This window comes from Malus sylvestris, chromosome 3 (genome assembly GCF_916048215.2).
Source record: "Malus sylvestris chromosome 3, drMalSylv7.2, whole genome shotgun sequence".
Taxonomy (NCBI): domain Eukaryota; kingdom Viridiplantae; phylum Streptophyta; class Magnoliopsida; order Rosales; family Rosaceae; genus Malus; species Malus sylvestris.
Genome location: NC_062262.1, coordinates 24265562 through 24288492, shown reverse-complemented (window position 1 = coordinate 24288492; position 22931 = coordinate 24265562). Strand labels below are relative to the sequence as shown.

General features: G+C 42.2%; 1 protein-coding gene and 1 long non-coding RNA gene across 2 annotated transcripts; one reads left to right on the top strand and one right to left on the bottom strand.

Annotated features, from left to right (window-relative positions):
• Positions 1–327: 327 nt before the first annotated feature.
• On the bottom strand, positions 328–1514 carry LOC126616044 (uncharacterized). Its single transcript, XM_050284005.1, has one exon. It carries the CDS (start codon positions 1087–1089, stop codon positions 397–399), a length of 693 nt encoding a protein of 230 aa, XP_050139962.1. The 5' UTR covers positions 1090–1514; the 3' UTR covers positions 328–396.
• A 4721-nt stretch (positions 1515–6235) lies between these two features.
• Positions 6236–7277, top strand: LOC126616051 (uncharacterized). Its single transcript, XR_007620992.1, has 2 exons — positions 6236–6754; positions 6930–7277. It is a non-coding gene; the product is annotated as an uncharacterized LOC126616051 (long non-coding RNA).
• Positions 7278–22931: the final 15654 nt, after the last annotated feature.

The following is a 22931-nucleotide window of genomic DNA, read 5'->3' as shown; positions in this document are numbered from 1 at the left end:
AAATTCCAAGAGGCATCAGCACCTAGGGAAGCTTATAATTGTTAGACATGGGGCCTAAATTGGCCGAAATTTTACCCTTCTAATTTAATTTTTGAACAATTTTCTCACATTTTTTGGAATAAATATTGGTGTTTGTTTTTGTCTATTGGATATTTTCGACATATTCTCGAATCTGAGTTAACTGAATTAAATATATATATATATCCGTGTGTGTGTGACCCAATTCATTAATTCATAATTAAGTATATGTTGTATAAAAGTTAGTAGTCTGGTTCTACTTGCTAAATACCTAATCAGCTTTCTAAAAACAGAAAATTACCATCGATCAAAACTTGAAACATGAATTAAATTGACCTGTAGAATAAAAATAATTTACAAGTGATATGATACGATATATCATGCTTGAATAATCTCTCTCTGAAACCTTGGAAACTTGATGGAGCCCATTGAAATGTCAATCTCAATCAGATTTTCTTCTTCATTCATCTCACTCATATCTCCCAACACCTCTTTCACACCTTGTTGCAAATTTGACTGCAGCGGAATCTCAATGAGGCTATCTTCTTCTTCATCATCAGAGACTGAACAATCATCAGAAACTTCAAACTTTTCATCCAAATTATCACTTATTTCTGATGGTGAATCCAAAATTTCAACTTGGTCACTTTGTTGGGCAGTTTCTGTGAGAGTCTCTACCAGTTGATGAAGCTCTTTTACAACGTCTTTTTCACTTTCTGCTTCTTGTGCTAGAGAATACAACAATTCCATGTCGACGTTGGAAGAACTAGTAGTGAGTTGCTGGTCCGACTTTGAAATCTTGACATCTTTACGAACTAGCAGCTGCTCTCTAACTTGCTCCGCATCCGGCAGGTTTTCTTGGCCTCCGGGGAGATTCCCAGTTCCGACTGGTTTCTCGTCCAAAATAACCAGCTTTTTATTTGTGTTGGCGAGGAGCAAAATAGTTGAGAGGATAGAAATTGTAACAAGGAAAGCGAAGAACAAGTCAAAGTTCACCAAGAAAATGAGACCTAGGCAAGAAATTAGGACAGCAAAACACAATGAGGAACTGACTAATTTAGTCCTAGCCATTTCACAGAGAGCACCAAAAGCTCACAGAAAGAAAGCAAACGACATGCGTAAGCAGTTGGGTAAGAGCATTCAATCTTTTTGTATCCCGACACGATTCCGGCAAACAAAGAAAAAAGAAGTTAATGTTGAAGATAAATTACAAACTTTCACTTGCTGTAGTGCTGCTGATGTTCTGCAAATTTGACGAGTTTCAGAAGAGAGAGTGTGCTCTTATCTGAAGTCGATTCTCTTGAGAACTGCCATTTATATTTTTCACATCGTCAACACTTTTCTCTCAAGTAGAATACAAAACAATGCATGTAAACCCTAGCTAATATCAATATAAGCCTAGGCTTGCCGAAGAGACTTTTCACTCCATTTTCTAGGCAACCAAACAAAACCCATCAACAAAAAGTGAGCATACTAAGAAAAGCGTGACTTGAAAGTGTTTCCTAGAAGACCACCCCTTTTTTGTTTTTGGTATCAATTTTCACAGTAACAAATAAACAAATGATCAACTAGCTAGGAATTTTTATAGTTTTCTCTTGTTCGTTTAGTTAATTTATATGAAAAACACTTACATTTAACTGTTTTTATTACTTAGCATTTCTGAGTGACTTAATATTTTACTTGTGTTTTGTGATTTTAAACTGCCTCTCAATACTTGTCACATTATAGAAACAACCTCGTATAATTTAGTTGAAACATTACACTATATTTATATTGAAATGCATAAGTTTCTACTTACCTAACTTTCTTCATCCAAAAAAAAAAATTTACCTAACAATTTTGAGGAGAATGAAGGGATTTTCTATGACGCTCCTAATATCAGACACTCCGAGCTTTTTATTAGATATCTAGTTTAAAACAAGAAAAAAAATTAACAGTTAAAATTTCAAAATATTCACTATAGAATTTTTGAAGAGTGATGTTGATGCACAAAACCGGAGGTCTTGGAACAACAGAAAGTGTCAGGTTTTGTGACCTTCGCTTGGTTGCTTGGTTGCTTCAGTCACTAGTGAGGATAAGTACGTAAATGAATAGAGACAGAGAAGCAAACACAGGATGTACGTGGTTCACCCAGATTGGCTACGTCCACGGAGTAGAGGAGTTCTTATTAGTAGTGAAGGGCTTACACAAGTACAAAGGATCAAGCTCTCAATTTAGTGAGTTCTTGTGAATGATTTAACACAAAATGGCATTAGGCAATATTGTGGGGGAATGACCCCTATTTATAGAAAAACTTGTAGCTTTGTCACATTGACATGTGTCATGTTATGATTGGTTCTTGATGTTGACACGTGCTGCGCTCTGATTGGCTTCTAATCTTGACACGTGTCGAGTAGTGATTGGCCTCCTGGTCGGAGGGGAACTCTTCTGGGTCCTTGACAGTATAGCGTTGGCCGGTGCTCGGTAGTTTCGGGATTGGTCAAGTATGGTACAAACAGTGCTCCCCTAAGTTCCCGAGTGAGGGAAACTCCTCGGTTGGGGACTTGCAAGATCCAATCCCTTGAGTAATCACGAAACTTCTAAGTACCGAAGTGTGGTCTGATCTTCATCTGCCCTTCTCTGGAAGTACCTTTCCTCCATCCGGGAATGGTGTACTTAGCTGATGTTGACGCACAAGGTAATGTATCAATTTCACTTGAAGCTTAGTTGTAGTTTCGGGCTTAGTCAAGTGTGATACAAACCCTATAGTAGGAGTCCCCCAAGTCGCCGAGCTAGGAGATCTGCCGAAAGAGGTGACAGACAAGGTAAGCAGTCAAACTTCCAAGTAAGCAACCCAGGATCAGAGGTTTGACGTCGGCTTCCGGTTGATTGTTCTCATTCTCCTTGTCTCTCATTCAACTGCCAGGATAAGGAGAAGCAAATGGATAAGAGATGATATGAGATACTTTTGCTTTTGAAAAAGTAACTTTCCACAGGCTTATTCTTGAACTGTGCTGGAGGGTTTTCTGGTGCCCTTCAGAGTATAAGGCCGACTCAAAAATTTGAGGGTCAAAACAAGTCCATCAAATCTAGAGTACGTTCGACCTTGATGATATGGGATACTTTTGCTGTTGACGGAATAATGAATGTGGTATGGAAAGGTGTCGTGCTGTAGTGATCTGTTTCAGCTCACCGTTGAACCTTCTGCTTCAATCTTTTGCATGGCAGAAGTGGTGTGCAACCTTTGCATTTAAATGGTCCTTCAGAACATTCCTTCATAGTGACTCATCCACGCTTGGCAGCTTCAGTGTAAAGAGCCAATATCTGATCAACTGTCATGAGGTATTTGCCGGTGGAATTCGTGACCTTGACAGCAGTTGAGGATGAGTACTCGAGAGCAATGCTAAGTAAGCAACCAGGCAAAGGCTCCAGGCAGTCAGTTCCAAATTGGAGGTTTGATTTCAGGTTCCGACTGACTGCTCTCTTTCTCCTTGTCCTGCAGGTGTGGACAAGGACAAAGACAAAGACAGGGAGAAAGCATGATATGGGATACTCTTGCTTTCGACCCTGATGATATGAGATACTCTTGTTCTTGGTGTGGCTTATTTGCTGAGGTATTATCGGGGGGAAATAAAGCTGAGTATTTCGAGAGGTTATGTTGAGGGTGCCTTTTCGAATGTGAGAAAGGGTTGAGCATTTTTGCAGGTTTGCCTGTCCGTTGAGGAGGGAGGTCAATGTATATAGGGATTTCCCAATAACAAGTAGTAATGCTATTCCTTTACCCTTCTTGGTCACAGCAATGTAGTGGGAGCTGCCAGCTTCACGTGTTTTAATTTTGTCAGAGCACTTTGAAAAAGTGGTATGTGGTATCTGGAAAGCTGATGTTACGTGTGAAGATTACAGACAAGCTTTATCTAAGGAAATCTGGCTCTCGAAGTTCTGAGAGTTGTGCCTCTTCGGTTTTCGAACAAGCAATCCCGTCGAGGATCTGACTCTCGAGATTCGGAAAGCGGTGCTACTCCGGTTTTTTAGAAAGTAATTATGTTGGGAGTCTTTTCTCGAATGTGAGTAAAGGTTGGACGTTCTTGCCAACCTGTCTTGCCGCAAAACCCGGAGGTCGACACACATAGGGACTTTCCAGTTGTCAAGCAGTGGTGCTGTTCCTTTACCCTTATGGGTAATAGTAGGGTAGCTGGAACTTCGAAATTCTCGTGCCTAAACTTTGTCAGAGATCTTTGACAAAGTTATATGTGGTACCCGAGGAGTTGATGGTGCATATGGAGAGCGGTGATTGAACAGTAAGATTCACGTGCTTTCTACTTCACCAGAAATCTTCGACAGATTGCCCGTAATTTCCGCAAAGCTGAGTGTGCATGTGACAGGTGCTGACGAGGCTGAAAAAGCAGGTGCTTCTTCGATTTCTGAGATCGGCCCTCGTGGTCTCTGAGCAGCCCAGCTTTTGAGAAAGCAAACGCCTCTTCGATTTCTGAGATCGGCCCTCGTGGTCTCTGAGCAGCCCAGCTTTTGAGAAAGCAAACGCCTCTTCGATTTCTGAGATCGGCCCTCGTGGTCTCTGAGCAGCCCAGCTTTTGAGAAAGCAAACGCCTCTTCGATTTCTGAAGCTCCGTCGAGTGCAGATTTTTATAGAGGCTGGCATTAAGTTCCACAACACACTTGAATCTCTACCAGTAGAAGCTCATTTCTTGCACTTCTAAGATCTTGATTTGTCTGACCTCTTCCTTCTTCAACACATTTGAAAATGTCTGGACCCTCCGACCGTCGTTTTGACTTGAACCTTGGAGAAGAGACAGCCACGCCTTCTCCAGACAACATATGGCGCCCATCCTTCATATCCCCTACTGGTCCTCTTACCGTTGGGGATTCTGTGATGAAGAATGATATGACCGCTGCAGTGGTGGCCAGGAACCTTCTCACTCCCAAAGATAATAGACTACTTTCCAAACGGTCTGATGAGTTGGCTGTTAAGGACTCTCTGGCTCTTAGTGTTCAGTGTGCAGGTTCTGTGTCTAATATGGCCCAACGCCTATTTGCTAGAACCCGCCAAGTTGAATCATTGGCTGCTGAAGTGATGAGTCTCAAACAGGAGATTAGAGGGCTCAAGCATGAGAATAAGCAGTTGCACCGGCTCGCCCATGACTATGCTACAAACATGAAGAGGAAGCTTGACCAGATGAAGGAATCTGATGGTAAGGTTTTACTTGATCATCAGCGGTTTGTGGGTTTGTTCCAAAGGCATTTATTGCCTTCGTCCTCTAGGGCTGTACCTGGTAATGAAGCTTCAAATGATGAACCTCCAATGCCTCCTCCTTCTGGGGTTTTGTCAAGTACTGAGGCTCCGGATAACCACCCTCCGGTGCTTTCTCTTTCTGGGGCTCTACCGACTGCTGAGACTTCCCCTAAGCAACCTTTGTGAATGCTCCCTTTTGTTTGTTTATTTTGACTCATGTATATGTACATATTTGTGGCTTATCGAAAATATTAATAAATAAGCTTTGCTTCATTTCAACATATTGTGTTAAATACACCAAAGCCTTCTTCATAAAGTTCTTTGAATTTTTGCTTTTGTTGAAACCTGTATTGTTGAAGCTTTGTGAGTGAAGCATGTAGTTTGAGGTAGTGTTCCCTTAATTTCCCGAGTGAGGAAAACTTCTCGGTTGGAGACTTGAAAAATCCAAGTCACTGAGTAGTCACGAACTTTTGAGTACCAAGGCGTAGTAGCATATGGTGGGAGTCCCCCAAGTCTCTAGTCGAGGGAGTTGACGAATGAGGTGTCTTGCTAATAGTCCATGTCGTAAGTACCAAAACTTCATTCTTTTGTTTTCTAAGTGGTAGCCCCGGACTTTTTCTTCATAGATTTTGTTGATGAAGGTTGCTAGGCCCGAATAAGTGGAATTGCAGAAGGTGTAACCGTTGGTGCATTAACATCATAATGGAAGCATCACAATGATGGAAGCATCACAATGATGAAAGCATCATAATGATGAAAACACCATAATGATGAAACATCATAATGATGTTTCTTTGGTGGAATTGTTTTTCATTTCCCCTAACAACCGGAATTGTTTTTCAACATAACACCATCATCTGTAGGTCGAATCACAAAGTTGTCTTCATGAAAGTTGTTCGTTAATTCCTTAACTACAACATATCCAAATTGGAGAGCCATCGGAGCAGTACAACTCCAGAAATCCAGGTATGATGAGTGACTGCTTATCATTTGTCTGTCAACCCGTCAGATTTGTTGTGAGCTTTGAAACTCTATTTTCTCTTGCTCAGATCAGCATGCTTTCTTCATTGAAGTTGTTCCTCAGCTTGTGAACTACAACATATCCAAATTTGAGATCCCTCGGAGCTGTATAACTCAAGAAACTCAGGTATGATGAATGACTGGTTATTATTTTTCTGTCAACCCGTCAGATTTGTTGTGAGCTTCGAAACTCCATTTTCTCTTGTTCAGATCGGTATGCTTTCTTCATTGAAGTTGTTCCTCAGCTTGTGAACTACAACATATCCAAATTTGAGATCCCTCGGAGCTGTATAACTCAAGAAACTCAGGTATGATGAATGACTGGTTATTATTTTTCTGTCAACCCGTCAGATTTGTTGTGAGCTTCGAAACTCCATTTTCTCTTGTTCAGATCGGTATGCTTTCTTCATTGAAGTTGTTCCTCAGCTTGTGAACTACAACATATCCAAATTTGAGATCCCTCGGAGCTGTATAACTCAAGAAATTCAGGTATGATGAATGACTGGTTATTATTTATCTGTCAACCCGTCAGATTTGTTGTGAGCTTCAAAACTCCATTTTCTCTTGTTCAGATCGGTATGCTTTCTTCATTGAAGTTGTTCCTCATCGACTCTTTCATAACATATCAAAAATTCAGGATGAACTAACGGTTAAATATTTCCAGATCTTCGAAACATCACAACAGCTTCGAAATCTGCAAGAAGCCGACTATCATGTTTGGAGCTTCAACACTTTAATTTCCGTCGCTCAAACAGAAATGGTTCCTTCTTGAAAGTTGTTCATATGCTCAAGAACTATAGGGTGTCCAAAATTCAGCTCCATTGGAGAAGAGCAGAGGTTGCAGAAATTTGATAGATGAAAGGAGGCGGAAGAGGGAGAGAGAGAAAAAGTCTCCTGGGTTGGATTTCTATTTTGGGGCAGATTCCAATTTTTGTAGCACCTTCATTATTGATGAATTGCTTGTACTTTTGTCCATTATGAAATTTGGGACTTTGGCTTGTTGTTGGATCTATTATAATATGTTTGGGAACATATATAAGTGAATAAATAAGAAGGAAAATTTTGGGCCCTTGTGGGTGTAAAACAAAAAATGTTTATGTTTACCCAAGTGTTTTTGTACAAGTTCAAGGGCATCTTGGGTTTTGTGAACAAAATTTGTTTATTTGGAGCAAGGTTTTGTGTTGAAGCTTTGTAGGTGAAGCTTTGGTGTTGAAGCTTTGTGGGTGAAGCTTTGGAGGTGAAGCTTTTCGGGTGAAGCTTGTTGGGTGAAGCTTTTTAGGTGAAGCTTTGTGGGTGAAGCTTTTTAGGTGAAGCTTTGTGGGTGAAGCTTTGGAGATGAAGCTTTTCGGGTGAAGCTTTTTAGGTGAAGCTTTGGAGGTGAAGCTTTTCGGGTGAAGCTTTTTGGATGAAGCTGTTTTTTTTTTTTTTTTTTTTTTTTTTTTTTTTTTGGCGCTTGACACGGTCTTCATTTGCTTGTTTTGTAGTGACTGTGGAAGACGGATTGCTTTCTGATTGAGAAGGGTTCCGGCATCGCTTGCTATGAATGTAAAAGAGTGAGGGCTGAGTTGGCTAAATTACCTCTTTATTGAATTCATTGCCAAATGGCCTTCATTACATAGGATGCCAAACGGCTATAGCTCAACACTTGTACATCGTGAGTCTATTTGTAGTAGTACTTCAAGTGATCAGCGTTCCATGGATGGCCAAGGGTCTTGCCATCGGAGCTTCTAAGTGTGTAAGAGCCAGGGCGACTGATGCCAATGACTTCATACGGTCCATCCCAGTTTGGACTAAGTGTGCCTTCACTCGGGACTCTGTCGCAGAGTAATCGTTTCTTTAAGACCCAGTCTCCTATTTTGAAAGAACGAGGCTTGACCCTAGAGTCATAATAGTTGGAGATGCGCTGCTTGTAGGCGACATTCCTCAAGTGAGCTTGGTTTCTGTGTTCCTCGACTAAATCCAAGTTGAGGGTGAGTTGTTTGTCATTTTCACTTTGAATGTAGTTCTGGACTCGGAATGTTGCTTGCTCGAGCTCAACAGGGACAACCGCCTCTGTGCCAAAGGCAAGTGAGAATGGAGTTTCTCCTGTTGAAGTCCGATATGAAGTGCGATATGACCAAAGAACTTGGGGTACAAATTCTGGCCAACAGCCTTTAGCTTTGTCCAAGCTGGTTTTCAAAGTGCGCTTGATTATTTTGTTGATGGCCTCAACTTGTCCATTAGACTGGGGATGAGCTGGAGAGGCAAAGCATAAGTTGATGTTGAACTTAGAGCAGAACAACCTGAACTTCTTGTTGTCGAACTGTCGCCCATTGTCAGTGACTATCGCATTGGGAATGCCGAATCTACAAAGGATGTTCTTCCACACGAAGTCTTCTATCTTTGCCTCAGTAATGGTTGCCAAGGGTTCTACTTCGGCCCACTTTGTGAAGTAGTCCACTGCAACGACTGCGTAACAGACTTTGCCCTTCCCTGCCGGCATTGGGCCGATCAAATCAAGTCCCCACTGGGCGAAGGGCCAAGGGCTGATCATAGGAGTAAGAGGCTCTGGAGGGGAATGAGGAATAGTCGCATATCGTTGACATTTGTCACATAAGCGGGATACTTTGATGGTATCCTGGTGGAGTGTTGGCCAGTAATATCCTTGGCGAAAAGTCTTGTGTGCTAGGGACCGAGATCCAGCATGATCTCCACAGACTCCCTCATGTATTTCCCGAAGGACGATTTCCGCCTCGGCAGGCGTAAGACACCTTAAGTATGGCAGGCTAAAACCTCGCTTATAGAGTTGATCATTGATGATCAGGTAGCGGGTAGACTTGTATCGAATTTGCTTAGCCTGGACTTTATCATTTGGGAGGGTGCCATGAGCAAGGAAATTATAGATCGGGGTGATCCAACTATCCCCCTGTTGTAAGTTGCATACTTCTGCGGCCATGGTGCTTGGTGTTGCCAACAGTTCGACATGAATTTTTCTTCCAATCTTGTCTTCCACAGCCGAGGCGAGGCGAGCCAGGGCGTCTGCATGACTGTTTGCCGCTCGAGGAACTTGGGTGATCTGGTAGTGGAAGTGCTTGAGCAAAAGTTGTGTTTGCGCAAGATATGCTGCCATGGAGCTGTCCTTAGCATCAAAGTTGTTGGTAACCTGGTTGACCACCAATTGGGAGTCACTGAAAATATCAATTTGTTTAACCCCGAGGTGTTTGGCCAAACGTAATCCTGCTAGAAGGGCTTCATACTCGGCCTCATTATTTGATGCCTTGAATTTGAAACGAAGAGCATACTCCATTGCTACTTTGTCGGGTGTAGTCAAGACTAGTCCCGCTCCACAGCCCTGTTGGTTGGATGAGCCATCAACATACAGACTCCATGCTGGGGTTGTTGGTTCTATCTTCTGAGCTTCCGGGGGTAATGAAGCCACTGCTTCAGGTGTAGAAGCAATGTCAACCGGATATGTGAAGTCGGCAATGAAGTCTGCCACTGCTTGGCCCTTCTCAGCTGGCTTTGGTTGGTAGGAGATGTCAAACTCACCCAACGCTATTGCCCATTTGATCATTCGCCCTGAAGTGTCAGGACTTTGGAGTATCTGTCGAAGAGGATAATTGGTAAGCACGATGATGGAGTGCGCTTGGAAGTAAGGGCGGAGTTTTCGAGCAGACATGACCAATGCCAGAGCCAATTTCTCAATGTTAGAGTACCGTGTCTCCGCATCTTGTAAGGCTTTGCTAGCGTAGTAGACAGGTCGCTCAATATTCCCATCCTTTCGAATGAGAACGGAACTTACGGCTGAAGCTGATACCGATAGGTAGATAATGAGAATGTCTCCTACCTCGGGCTTGGAGAGTAGAGGGGCTTTACTCATGTACTCCTTGAGGTTTTTGAATGTCTCGGCACATTCATCAGTCCATGTAATGTACTTCCTACTTCCCTTAAGTGCTTTAAAAAAGGGAGCACATTTGTCTGTGGCCTTAGAAATGAACCTGGTTAAGGCTGCCACCTTGCCAGTAAGGCTCTGGATGTCCTTTGAAGTTACCGGTTCCTTCATGTCGAGGATTGCTTTGATCTTCTCGGGATTAGCTTCAATGCCTCGTTGGCTAATCATGAAACCTAAGAATTTGCCAGAGCCTACGCCGAAGGCACATTTGTTGGGGTTTAACCTCATTCGATACCTCTTCAAAATAGTGAAAGTTTCAGATAGGTTGGTGATGTGTTGGTCAGCATGTTTGCTCTTGACTAACATATCATCAACGTAAACTTCCATGCTCTTCCCAATCTGCTCGGCGAACATTGAGTTGACTAGTCTCTGATAAGTCGCTCCTGCATTCTTTAGGCCGAAAGGCATGACTTTATAGCAGTATAGTCCTCTGTCGGTAGTGAAGGCTGTGTGTTCTTGATCCGAAGGGTTCATGAGGATTTGGTTGTATCCTGAGTAAGCATCCATGAAGCTCAGGAGTTCACACCCGGCCGTAGAGTCTATAAGTCTGTCAATAAGAGGAAGAGGGAAGCTATCTTTCGGACACCCTTTGTTTAGGTCGGTGTAGTCAACACACATTCTCCACAAGACCTTTTGAAGCAAAAGACTTTCTTTGGTCGAATTTTTCTTAACAAGGACCACATTTGCTACCCATGTCGGGTAATTGACTTCGCGGACAAAGCCTATGCCTTTGAGTTTTTCAACTTCTGCTTTCATTGCCTCGTATCGTTCAGCATCATAAGATCTTCGCTTCTGTCTCACCGGCTTGATCTTGGGGTCAATACTCAAACGATGACAGATGACATCGGGAGAGATGCCTGGCATGTCCTCGTATGACCAGGCGAAGACTTCAGTGTTCTCTTTCAAAAAAGATATCAATGCTAACCGAAGGGGTGGTGACAATGTGGTGCCAATCTTCACCATGCGATCTGGATAATCTCTTGAGATAGGTACCTTCTCCAACTCTTCAGCAGGTTGGGCTTGCTGGGTGAAAGAGTCATCTCGAGGATCATCGGGTTGATTGTTGCTATCAGGAAGATCCAAGTTCGCTTCATCTAGGCTGGTCTTTGTGACTTGGTCATGTACAGACAGGGTTTCCTTGGGTCCGGGCAAGTGTTGTTGCTTAACTGAAGTGTTGTAACATGATCGTGCACTAAGCTGATCTCCTCTGATGTAGCCGTTGCCATGGGGGGTTGGAAATTTCATCAACAGCATATGCGTGGATACCATAGCCTTGAGATCATTGATGCCTGTGCGCCCAAATATGACATTGTATGCCGTTGGGCAGTCAACCACTAGGAAGTTAGTGGTAATGGTAGCCGTGTAAGGGCCTGTACCAATAGTAAAGGGTAAATGTATGCTCCCTAAGGGTTGCACGATATCACCGGAGAAGCTTATCAGAGGAGAAATCGAGCGATCGAGCAAGTGTTCAGCTACACTGAGTGCCCTGAAAGCTTCGGCAAACATGATATTGACCGAAGCCCCTGTGTCTACGAGGATTCGTCGAACATCAAAGTTGGCTATGTGAGCCTCCACGATCAATGGGTCGTTATGAGGGTAGATGATGCCTCTTTCTTCCTCAGGGTAGAAACATATCGGATCCCAGTTAGGCTTTTGATACTTCCCTCCCCTGATGTCTTCCACGTGAAACACTTGGTGACCAGGCCTCAGAATTCGTTCACTGTTTTTCATGGCCCTATTGGAAGATTCAGATATGGGTGTGCCGCCGCTTATGGAATATATGACATTCACCTGGCGTTGGTTACGGTTATCCCTTTGAGGGTGAAGAAGGAATTGATCAATTTTTCCTTCTCGTGCCAAAGCTTCAATACGATCACGGAGGATGATACATTTCTCGCTATCATGGCCGTTATGCTCATGGTAGCAACAAAACGTGCCCGCGTTATTCGGGGGCGTGTAATCTGGGTGCCTCGGCTTTGGTTTTGGTATCAGGTGAGCTATGCTGGGGTAAATGGCCGCGCATGTGGCATTCAAGGGCGTGTATGTCTCATACCTTGGGGTAGGGGGTATCTTGACGCGGGTTTGACCCACTGCATTGACTGCCTGGGGGCGAGCGTTATTGTGGCGATACCCTTGGTTATCGGGATAGTGTCCCTTACTCTTTTTACTGAAATGAGAGTGGTGAGGATGGAAATCCTTCCTCTTGCCTTGAAATTGATATGTCTGTTGATTCGGTGAAGCATTATGCAAGGCATGGGGAGGTGCCACTGCTGTTTGGGAAGTCGAGGTCTTCTCATTTAGGTGAGTCTGGCTTCCACCTCCCACTTGTTGATAAAGGATGGTTGTAGGGGGTTTCCCCTGATATGTCTTTGCCTCGGCGGAGGCATGGTTATAAGCCTGCGCCATCACCTCAGAGTAAGTCTTCCAAGTATTGGCATTGATCATGTATTTAAAGAAACAATCACGTAGGCCTGCCGTGAAGGCTTTGAGGGCAGTCTTGTCATCTGCCTCGGCACACCGGGAGTATTCATGGCTGAAGCGGCCAGCATACATACGTAATGACTCGTCTGGCTTCTGGCGGATAGTGTACAAGTCATCTGCAGAGTGCAAGCGATCGGTTTGGAAAATGTGTTGGGAAACAAATAGTTTCCTCAATTCCTCAAATGAGTCTACCGTCTCAGGTGTAAGACGACAATACCAATTTAGAGCTCCACCAGAGAGGGTGGAGGGGAAGAGAAGACATCGCTCTTCGTCGGTGTGCATCCGGTATGCCATGGTGGACTCAAAGAGGTTAAGGTGCTCAATCGGGTCCTCTTTTCCAGTATAAAGTTGCAAGCCAAGCTTTTGCTTTGTCTTTGCTTGAAGGGGGGTGTTGAGGATCCTCCTTGTAAGAGGGCCAGGCCTGGGTTGGTTCCAGTCAGGTATTTCAGCCTGACGTTCAGCCTTCAACTTGTTTACTTCCTCAAGAAGTTGTAGGACAAGGGGGTCCTGAGCGGAGTTATGTGTCACTGGAGCTTTCTTTCGTAAATCTCCATCTCCTCTTGGAATTAGGAAGGTTTGATCAAGGGCATGTGATTTTTCCCTGGACTCGCTGTACTGGCTTCCAGGGTATGTCTGTCGGAACACCTCTGAGTCCCCTGTACCCTCATGTCTCTCTGGGACTTGTTGCCCCTTCCCCAAATTGGTGGCCGGCTTGGGCCGTGGCAGGGGACCGAGTCTCTCAGAAATCCTTGGGTCATTAATCTTTGAGCTTATATGGATGGAATTCTCTCGACGTTGCTTCAGGAAATCCCGACAATCGCGAAAGACTGCTTTCGATCCTTCTGCCCCTTCAGTAAAGAGGTGTCTCCCTCCACTTCTCATGGTTCGGGTCGAAGCAACTGGGTTAAGAGAAGCCTCATGTTGATTATCAAGTCGAGGGGTAATCTGTTCCCTATCAGGGATATCTATGTCGAATGCATGTGACCCTCCATGTTGGAGGGCACCCAGTTGATGGTTGACCTCCACGGGGGCAACAAGCTCGCGTGTCTGAGCTTGCCTAGCTTCGTGGAGTGTCTCGAAGAGCTTCTCATATTGCTCCTGGAGGACCTCATTCCTTATTGCTATCTTGTTGTTCTGAGCTTCCAACTCATCGACTTTAGCTTGAAGAAGAACTCGTTTTCCTTCCTTCTTTCGTTGTTTCGCACTATGTGCAAGGGGGGTGTCATTCTGTGTGCTGTGGCTTCCTTCGCTTCCCATGTTGGAGAGGGATGCCTGGTCAAAAGAAAGTGTACGAATGATAGAAACCAGCTTGACACAGCTGAAGAGAGTAGGAATAAGTGTCGTTTCCCACAGACGGCGCCAAATGTTGATGCACAAAACCGGAGGTCTTGGAACAACATAAAGTGTCAGGTTTTGTGACCTTCGCTTGGTTGCTTGGTTGCTTCAGTCACTAGTGAGGATAAGTACGTAAATGAATAGAGACAGAGAAGCAAACACAGGATGTACGTGGTTCACCCAGATTGGCTACGTCCACGGAGTAGAGGAGTTCTTATTAGTAGTGAAGGGCTTACACAAGTACAAAGGATCAAGCTCTCAATTTAGTGAGTTCTTGTGAATGATTTAACACAAAATGGCATTAGGCAATATTGTGGGGGAATGACCCCTATTTATAGAAAAACTTGTAGCTTTGTCACATTGACATGTGTCATGTTATGATTGGTTCTTGATGTTGACACGTGCTGCGCTCTGATTGGCTTCTAATCTTGACACGTGTCGAGTAGTGATTGGCCTCCTGGTCGGAGGGGAACTCTTCTGGGTCCTTGACAGTATAGCGTTGGCCGGTGCTCTGTAGTTTCGGGATTGGTCAAGTATGGTACAAACAAGTGAAAATATACTTTTTAACGGTTAGATATTAAACCTTTTACTTTTGAACAAAAAATTAATTGTAAAAAAAATTCAAAATATCTTATATACTGAATCACTATAAGAAATTTCTATATACCACTGCTGTTAAAATTAGACAGGACTCCAAAATTAAAGGAAAGATACATGAGTATTAGTATGTAATTATAATGCCCCATTTTATATTGTCTGCTATGAATGATGAATCTCACAGATAAATAATGTTTTTAAAACTTTGGTCCATTTGGTTAGCTACCATGTTCATGTTGTAATGGAAACCCATTTCCTGTCTCGGGACCATTTTGCTGGCTGCACTGCACTTGTCAGGTATCCATTACCTTCACGTTCACACCAGGAATACATGCATGTATATAGATTTAATACAAGTACCTACATGCATTCGGTTTCATCCAAAGAAAAAAAAACAAAAAGTTACATGCTTTTTGGTTGCCATTTTAATCGTATATTTTACTTTTTTCTTTGTTTTCTTTTTTCCTTTCAACAATTTTTTTTTTAATCTAATGATTGTTCGATAAATTTGAAGTAATATCTTTTTAGAGAAAATGAAATTAGAGTCAATGATCATGAAATTATTTTAAACTTTGTTTTATAGATAGATTGGTTCAAAATTTAACCAAATTATAAAAATCGTGATTTTGTTTTTTAATTTTTGATAGTCTTTAGTATCATAGTCCATCCCAAATTAATTTTTTTATCGATGGCATGAAATGACTAAATTGCCCTTAAGTGTGTTGGTGGTGGTCTATGTTATTGGGCTAAGGATTCGGACCAATTAAAATCTTTCCTAAGTGTTTGGACCTATTTAGGACTTAAGCTTTTGTTTGTTTTGGTTGGTAGCCCAAACTAGGACCACACACACACACACCCAAACAACCCCATTGGCCCTTCTCTCTATCCTGCTCTCGGATTTTTCTGAAAGTTCGTACAACTATACAGACAAACCTCAAACCAGACCATTTCTTCCCGAATCGACGTCGAGGAGCCTGCTTTCGTGTTCCTTGTGAGCTTAGGTACCCATCCATACCTTTCATTGGACGTGAAGCCTTCGTTTTCCTGAGAAACCAAGAAACCCGATTTTGAGCAATGTTCATGTGATCGTAATTGTGGACTTTTCAAGGAGTTTTGAGGTCCTAAGAAGCTTTACAACATCTTCACGAACCTCGGGGAAGAAAGTTTGAGTGTTTTGGACGTCGGGAAGCTTAGTTTGACAAGTTTCAAATTTTGGCCAGATTATCGAGGTTTCTCCTGTGAGATCCCGTGGATTTCAAGGCTTGAAAGTGGTAAGAATGTGTTCTACTCACTCTAAGCTTCATTTTAAGACAAATTTCATGGATTTTGGTGCAAAAATGAGTGAGAAATGAAGGTTTGAATATTTTCCAGAAACCGGCGATCGCAGCGGCGCCGGTGACGGTGACGGTCTTCAGCAAACCAAGGAAGACGAAGAAGAATATTCTGTCAAGTCTGATGGAATATTCTAACGGCGTCAGGTAACGCCGTTAACTTTTATTAAGGTTTTAACGGACTATTCCTAACGGTCGTTAGGCTCAGTGTTTGGACCCGATTTTACACTATCGGCCCGAGTAATCGACGTCCGTCGAATGACAAGGTAGTTGAAATGATTTTCAATTATTATTGAGAAATAACGTTGTGATTTTAATCATGATATTATCTCTTAAAAATATATTAAATTGTTTAAACCTAATATTTGTCTATATCCCAATGGATTTGAACATATGGAATATTGGGATATGCGGCAGCAGATAAATATGGTGCCAAATGGTATATGCTTTTGGATGTGGCCACGTGAATGTGCTTGTTGGGATTTTATCCCATGAAACTTTACATGCATAAAATCCACCTGGATCAACATGGTGGAAATACAGAAGGAAAACATTGATGTGAGGGCACGGTTCCTAACTGAACTAGGAGATAGTTTGAGGGCACGGTTTCTTTTGAGGCATGCAAAGGATAAGGAAGAAAAAACAAATGTGTTTTTTTAATAATGGTGAAATAGAGTCAGATGATGATGACGGCTAAAGGATAGGCTCTCGCCTATCTTGAGAAGTCTTTGACTAAAGTATTGGCTGACGAGTTTGAATTGAAATCAAATTCTACAAGTCTATACCATGCCAAGTGAAGGACAGCTACTATAAATACAGAGGTAGTGGCAACGGAAAATGGACACCTCCAACTCAACACACAAACTGCTATGCGCAAACTCTCGCTCTATGCAAAACCTCTCAACAACCTTGAGATGTTTACTTTCTTTTTCCGCCGACATACCTTCAGTTTGGATAAACAACACTGTGGAGGCAACCGGCGAACATCTTTAGTTTGGACAAACAGCACTGTTGTCGTAGAATTAGCCGACCTTGAAACACCTTCAGTTTGGATAAACAGCACTGTAACAGGGTCGACTGGTTATCTATCCAAGTCTCGGTCAAGAAGAATTTTCAGATCCTTATTGGCAGAGGTCATCTCATCAGCCTTCTCTGCGAAGTGAGGTGTTACTAGGGCTTGGCACATTGAACGCCGAGTTGTTTATGATTGGGTATTCGCAAGTAGGTTTTAGAGTTCGACATTCTGACGGCCGAACCACTTTCACAATCAAGACGTACATTTGTTTTAAGTATTTGTGTCCCTATACTCCGGTATCGATTCGACGTGCTTATACTCTTATGAATACATAGGTAGTGGCAACGGAAACTGGACACCTCTAACTCAACACACAAACTGCTATGTGCAAACTCTCGCTCTATGCAAAACCTCTCAGCAACCTTGAGATGTTTACTTTCTTTTTCCGCCGACATACCTTCAGTTTGGATAAACAACACTGTGGAGGCAACCGGCGAACATCTTTAGTTTGGACAAACAGCACTGTTGCCGTAGAATTAGCCGACCTTGAAGCACCTTCAGTTTGGATAAACAACACTGTAACAGGGTCGACTGGTTATCTATCCAAGTCTCGGTCAAGAAGAATTTTCGGATCCTTATTGGCAGAGGTCATCTCATCAGCCTTCTTTGTGAAGTGAGGTGTTACTAGGGCTTGGCACATTGAACGCCGAGTTGTTTATGATTGGGTATTCGCAAGTAGGTTTTAGAGTTCGACATTCTGACGGCCGAACCACTTTCACAATCAAGACGTACATTTGTTTTAAGTATTTGTGTCCCTATACTCCGGTATCGATTCGACGTGCTTATACTCTTATGAACATAATCATCGTGATCGAATTCGGCGTTGACGATTTGTGAACTTCGTAGAACTAGCAGCCTTGTCTTCAAGCTCTAGAACCCTAAGGTCGAGAATGTTCCTTCCTCGATCGCAGTCGCAAGATCGAGAAGTCAGTTGTGCGCTCAACGCAACAACAATACATTGTACTCCTCGGCTGACGAGTTGGCACGCATTGCAAGCAACCAGAGGACATAGTTAACTTATTAATTACTCGGCTTGTGCGCCACGTAGGCTTAGTAGTTTTTGGGGTCAACACTCAGTTAGGGTTTGGCCACATGTGGTGACGAGTCTAGCCGTGCCTTGGCCGGCGCGTGGGACATCCAAAAATTATTTTAAAAATATAAGGATGTTCATGATGTTGAGTAAATCACGTTGGTATATTCAAACACCCTATTTGACCATTGTATAAGAAGTTATTAGCTAGTTTTGGTTGTGTGCTTTAAATAACATTTATATAGTTGTTTTGCATATAGGTTAGACATATCCTGAGGACAAGCACAGTCACGTAAGGCTCGGGGGTTACGACCCTTCCACATATCAGTGAGTAGGCTTTTAGTTTTCAGTATATACTTATATACTTGGTATTTTTCCCAGAAAATGCGTTTAAATGAAATTATGTTTTGAAATGCCATGCATATTGAGTTATATTTAGAGTATGAATTACTATAGTATGCATAATGTGATTTGACGTTGTGGACGCTCAGGTAAGTTGTAGATTGTTTATATGTGAATTGATGATTATGTGAGATGTGTTGAGAATTTATAAACATGTACCCTGCTGTTAGTGCTCCCGCCCGTGGCCAGGGCACAGGCCTTCATGTGATGTTCACCTCCCACACCATACGCTCACCTTGGATCCAAGTTAGGTGCACAGTCCTGTCGTACAGACCACTATAGGTGGTTTCGACTCATAGGTGACCCGCAATTATTCGCACAGTCTTCACGTAATCGTAGCACTAGAGCATATTTATTTTACACATAGTCTTGTTGTACAGACCATTTTAGGTGGTTTCGACTCGTGTGCAGGATTTGATATGATTGAGATTGGTTATCAGTTATAGGCACAGCCGTGTAGGTCACGTCAGATGGATCCGGCTGATATAATAACTGGCATTGATATATTTTAACTAGATTACTTATGGCATTTCATTGAGATACTTTGGCGTGGTATATTTCTATGGATTTTCATCCTGAGCATAATTTCTGATATAGCATATATTATTTTTTTGAGAAATTATACAGGTTTTATGGCGCGAGGTTAAAACTTTTGTTAAATGAAATGGTTTTGAAAAAGTTTGTTTTTGCCCACTCACACTTTCTATTTTGCACCCCTCCAAGTTCTAGTTAGGAGTGCTTGTCGGTGGCTTACGAGGAATTCACGGCAGCTCTGACAGATTATCACCAATGTAGGATTATCTTTGTGGTTGTATAATTAGTATTCATCTTGCTAGACTGCACTTAGGCTACTTATGCTCTGATTGTGAACTCACACTTAATATCACACTTGCACCTTATCTTATCTAGTGCTCTAGTTGATTTGGTTTTTAGCTATTCATATTTCCTTATATCTCTATTGCTTCCGCACTGTGCACATGGCTATGTCACCCTCACGTGACGGCCAGCATGCCTCGATCTAGGTCGGGATGTGTAAGTTAGAATATTTACAAACATAGGTTTAAGCGCCATTTAGTACTACAGTTTAGTGGCATTCTTCTTCACTTGTATTATGAGAAGTCTTAGGTTTGATTCTCGCCAAAAACGAATTTAAACCACATTATTGCTAGCTCATTGTGAGGTTAAGCCCACCCTTTTAGTGTAAATAATATCATTTGTTAAAAAAAAAAACATAGGTTTAATCATGTGCAAATCTACGTAGAGAGTTGGGACCCTCCTAAAGCCAAGTAAAAGCATGTGAAGGTCATTCGGCGACCCTTTGAATGTTAGATAAGTGATCTTTTAGTGCCTATTAAGTGTTTGATAAAATGCCTTCTATGAATATTTCGACAACATTTGGCAAGATGTATTGCAACACTTGGCACAAAGTCTCGACATCACTCGGTAGATTGCTTTGGCATTTTTTTCAACACGAACATAGATGACGATAGACTCAACCTAGTGCTCAACAAATTTTCTCACTAAAAATATTTGCATGCTATGTGCACAATTTTCATTTAGATAAAACTTGGATGTTTTACACTAGCCCCTTCCTTTTTTTTTTGTTTTTTGGGTTTAGAGCAGCCTAAACAAGTAAAATTTTTCAAGATTAGAATTCTAAATCCGCCACTGTATTTAAATTGACCACATGCAAAATAACATACCAACAAGATCTCATCCACACTAATGGAGTTAGGGTCTATGGCTCAAATATGTAGTTATTATATTCAAGTGAGTTGAAGTGGAAAACTCATTCAACAAAAAAGATACAGTTACCGGTAATCAATTGCTAGTTGATTTTTGACACATGAAAAAAAACAAAAAAAAAAATAAAAAAAAACCATTGCTAGATTCAGAATTTGATTGATTAGTTTAGATTATGGAGCAAGATAAGATCGTGATTCCGAATTTCTAATGGGACAACAAAATATTATCACAATTCACATAAAGTTTATTTGAATAATGAGAAGACAAATCAAACTTGTTGTAAAATCAACTGTGGGTGCAGTGGAATAAATGAAACAAGACACAAAATTTACGAGGTTCCTCTACAGTCAGTGTGACTGGAGTACGTCCTCGGGGCAGCAACGGTGCTTTCATTATAATTTGAAATAATAGGAGTACAAAGATAACTCTCTCTATTATCTCCTCTCATCTTCCTCTATTCCCTCTCTTCCTCTTCCTTCTCTCTCTTCCTCTTCCTTCCTTCCTCTCTTTCTTTCCCGTGAACTCCTCACATCTATCTATCACTTTGTTGTGTTTCATAAGGCTTGTTTTTATACAAGTAAATCACATGCTAAATAGTGGAAGGGCAACTTGCCCATTATTTGAGTGGACATCCATTTCTACAACACTCCCCCTTGGATGGCCACAAGTCTTCGATTGACTCGTTAAAATCTTGATTTGTTTTGAATGCTCCCCCTGATGAGTATCTCCCCCAGATTTCAAATCATTTAGGTTGATCGTTGATCGTTCTGCTTTAGTCTCTTAGTAAGAAGAGTTGCTAAAAGAGTTGCTTTACTTGTTGTTAACTTTCCACAGGCTTTTTCTTGAACTGGGTTGTAGGACTTTCTGCTAGACTAGCATCCAAAGGTCTGAATTTACTCCTTTTATCTGGAGTGGAATTTGATTCAAGAGTAGTGAACACTTGATCTTGAATCGGACTTGTGATTTCTTTAAGGACCTTCGAGGCTTGATCTTGAATGAAATTGGACCATGAGGAGCTTCATGTGGCAAGTGATCTTCAGTTTTATCAGGGATGAATCAGCACGCGTTTGTTGCGCTTGTCTCCACATGCTTCAATGTATCATTTTCACTTTCCTTACTTGCTCCCCTTGCTTAAGTAGTATTTTCACTGCTTTTCCCCCCATGCATATGTGGCATCTTCTCTTGTAGGATTTGTCCCCTGGTGCAGAAGTGGAATGCAAACCCTTGCATTTGGATGGTTCATCACTTCTTGGTGACTGGAGACCCAACTCCAACCGTTGAAGATGACTACTCGAGAGCAATACTAGGTAAGCAATCAGGAAAGGTTCCAGGCAATCGGTTCCTTACCGGGAGTTTGAGTGGAGGTTCCGACATATTGCTTTCCTTATCCTTGTCTTTGCAGGCAAGAACATGGACAAAGGAAAGGACAGGGAGATTGCATGATATGAGATAATCTTGCTCTGGTCCCTGAAGATATGTGATAATCTTGCTCTGGTGTGACATGTTTGAAGAGGTATTCTCGGAGAGGAAGAAAACTGAGTATTTCGAGATGCTATGTTGAAGATGCATTCTCGGAGATGAGGAAGAGTTAGGTATTCTTGCAGTGTTGCGGGTCTGCCTTGTTATGGAGAACAAAGGTCGACATATATAGAGATTTCTCAATAGCAAGTGGTGGTGCTGTGCTTTTACTCTTGTCAGCAACTGTGGTGTAAATAGAACAGTAAGATTTACGCGTTTTCAACTTTGTCAGAGATCTTTGACAAAATTGCACGCGACATCTGAAAAAGCTGAGATTACGTCTGAAAAATGCCAACGAACTTTATTCAGAAAAATCTGGCTTTTGAAATTCGGAGAGCGGTGCCTCTTCGATCTTTGAACAAGCGGCTCTGTTGCCTCTTCTTTTATAGAGACATCAATTGTGTTCAAGAGTATGCTCAGAAAGTTGCTGCTTGTAGAAATTTCCCCTATCTTGCACCTTTGAAATTTTATTTGACCTCTGTTTTTCCTTCATCATTTCTGAAAAATGACTTGCCCATCTAACATTTGCTTAGATTTGAGTCTTAGGAGTGATATAGACGAGCAGCGTCAGGATAATATATGGCGCCCGTCCTTCTTATCTTCTAATGGTCCTCTTACGGTTGGGGACTCTATGATGAAGAATAACATAACCGCTACTGTGGTAGCTAGGAATCTTCTTACTCCAAGGGATAACAAGATCCTTTCAGAACGGTCTGAAGAGTCGGCCGTTCAAGACTCCTTGGCTCTCAGTGTTCAGTGTGCTGGCTCTGTGTCCAATATGGGCCAACGCCTACTTGCTCAGACTCGCCAAGTTGAATCATTGATGGCGGAAGTGGCAAGTCTTAAACAAGAGATCAGAGGGCTCAAGCACGAGAATAGGGTGTTACACGTGCTTGCAAATAGTTACTCTACGAGCATGAAAAGAAAGCTCGTCCAACTGCAGGAATCTGAAAGTCGGATTCAAAGTGATCACCAGAGGTTCGTTGCTAGATTCCGAAAGCAACTGATGCCTTCCCCTTCTGGTGTTTTGCTAAGTACTGGGGTGCCACATGATCAATCTCCAGTGCCTCCCCCTTCTGGGGTACTTCCGAGTACTGAGGCTTCACATGAGCAACCTTTGTGAAGGCTCCATCCTGTTTGTTTGTTTTAGCTCATGTGTATGTATATATCTGTAATTTCTTGGAGATATTAATAAATAAGCTTTATTTCATTCAATGTAT

Bases quoted from the DNA above. Each gene is read 5' to 3' on its own strand.
- LOC126616044 (XM_050284005.1), bottom strand. From the start codon at position 1,089: ATGGCTAGGACTAAATTAGTCAGTTCCTCATTGTGTTTTGCTGTCCTA.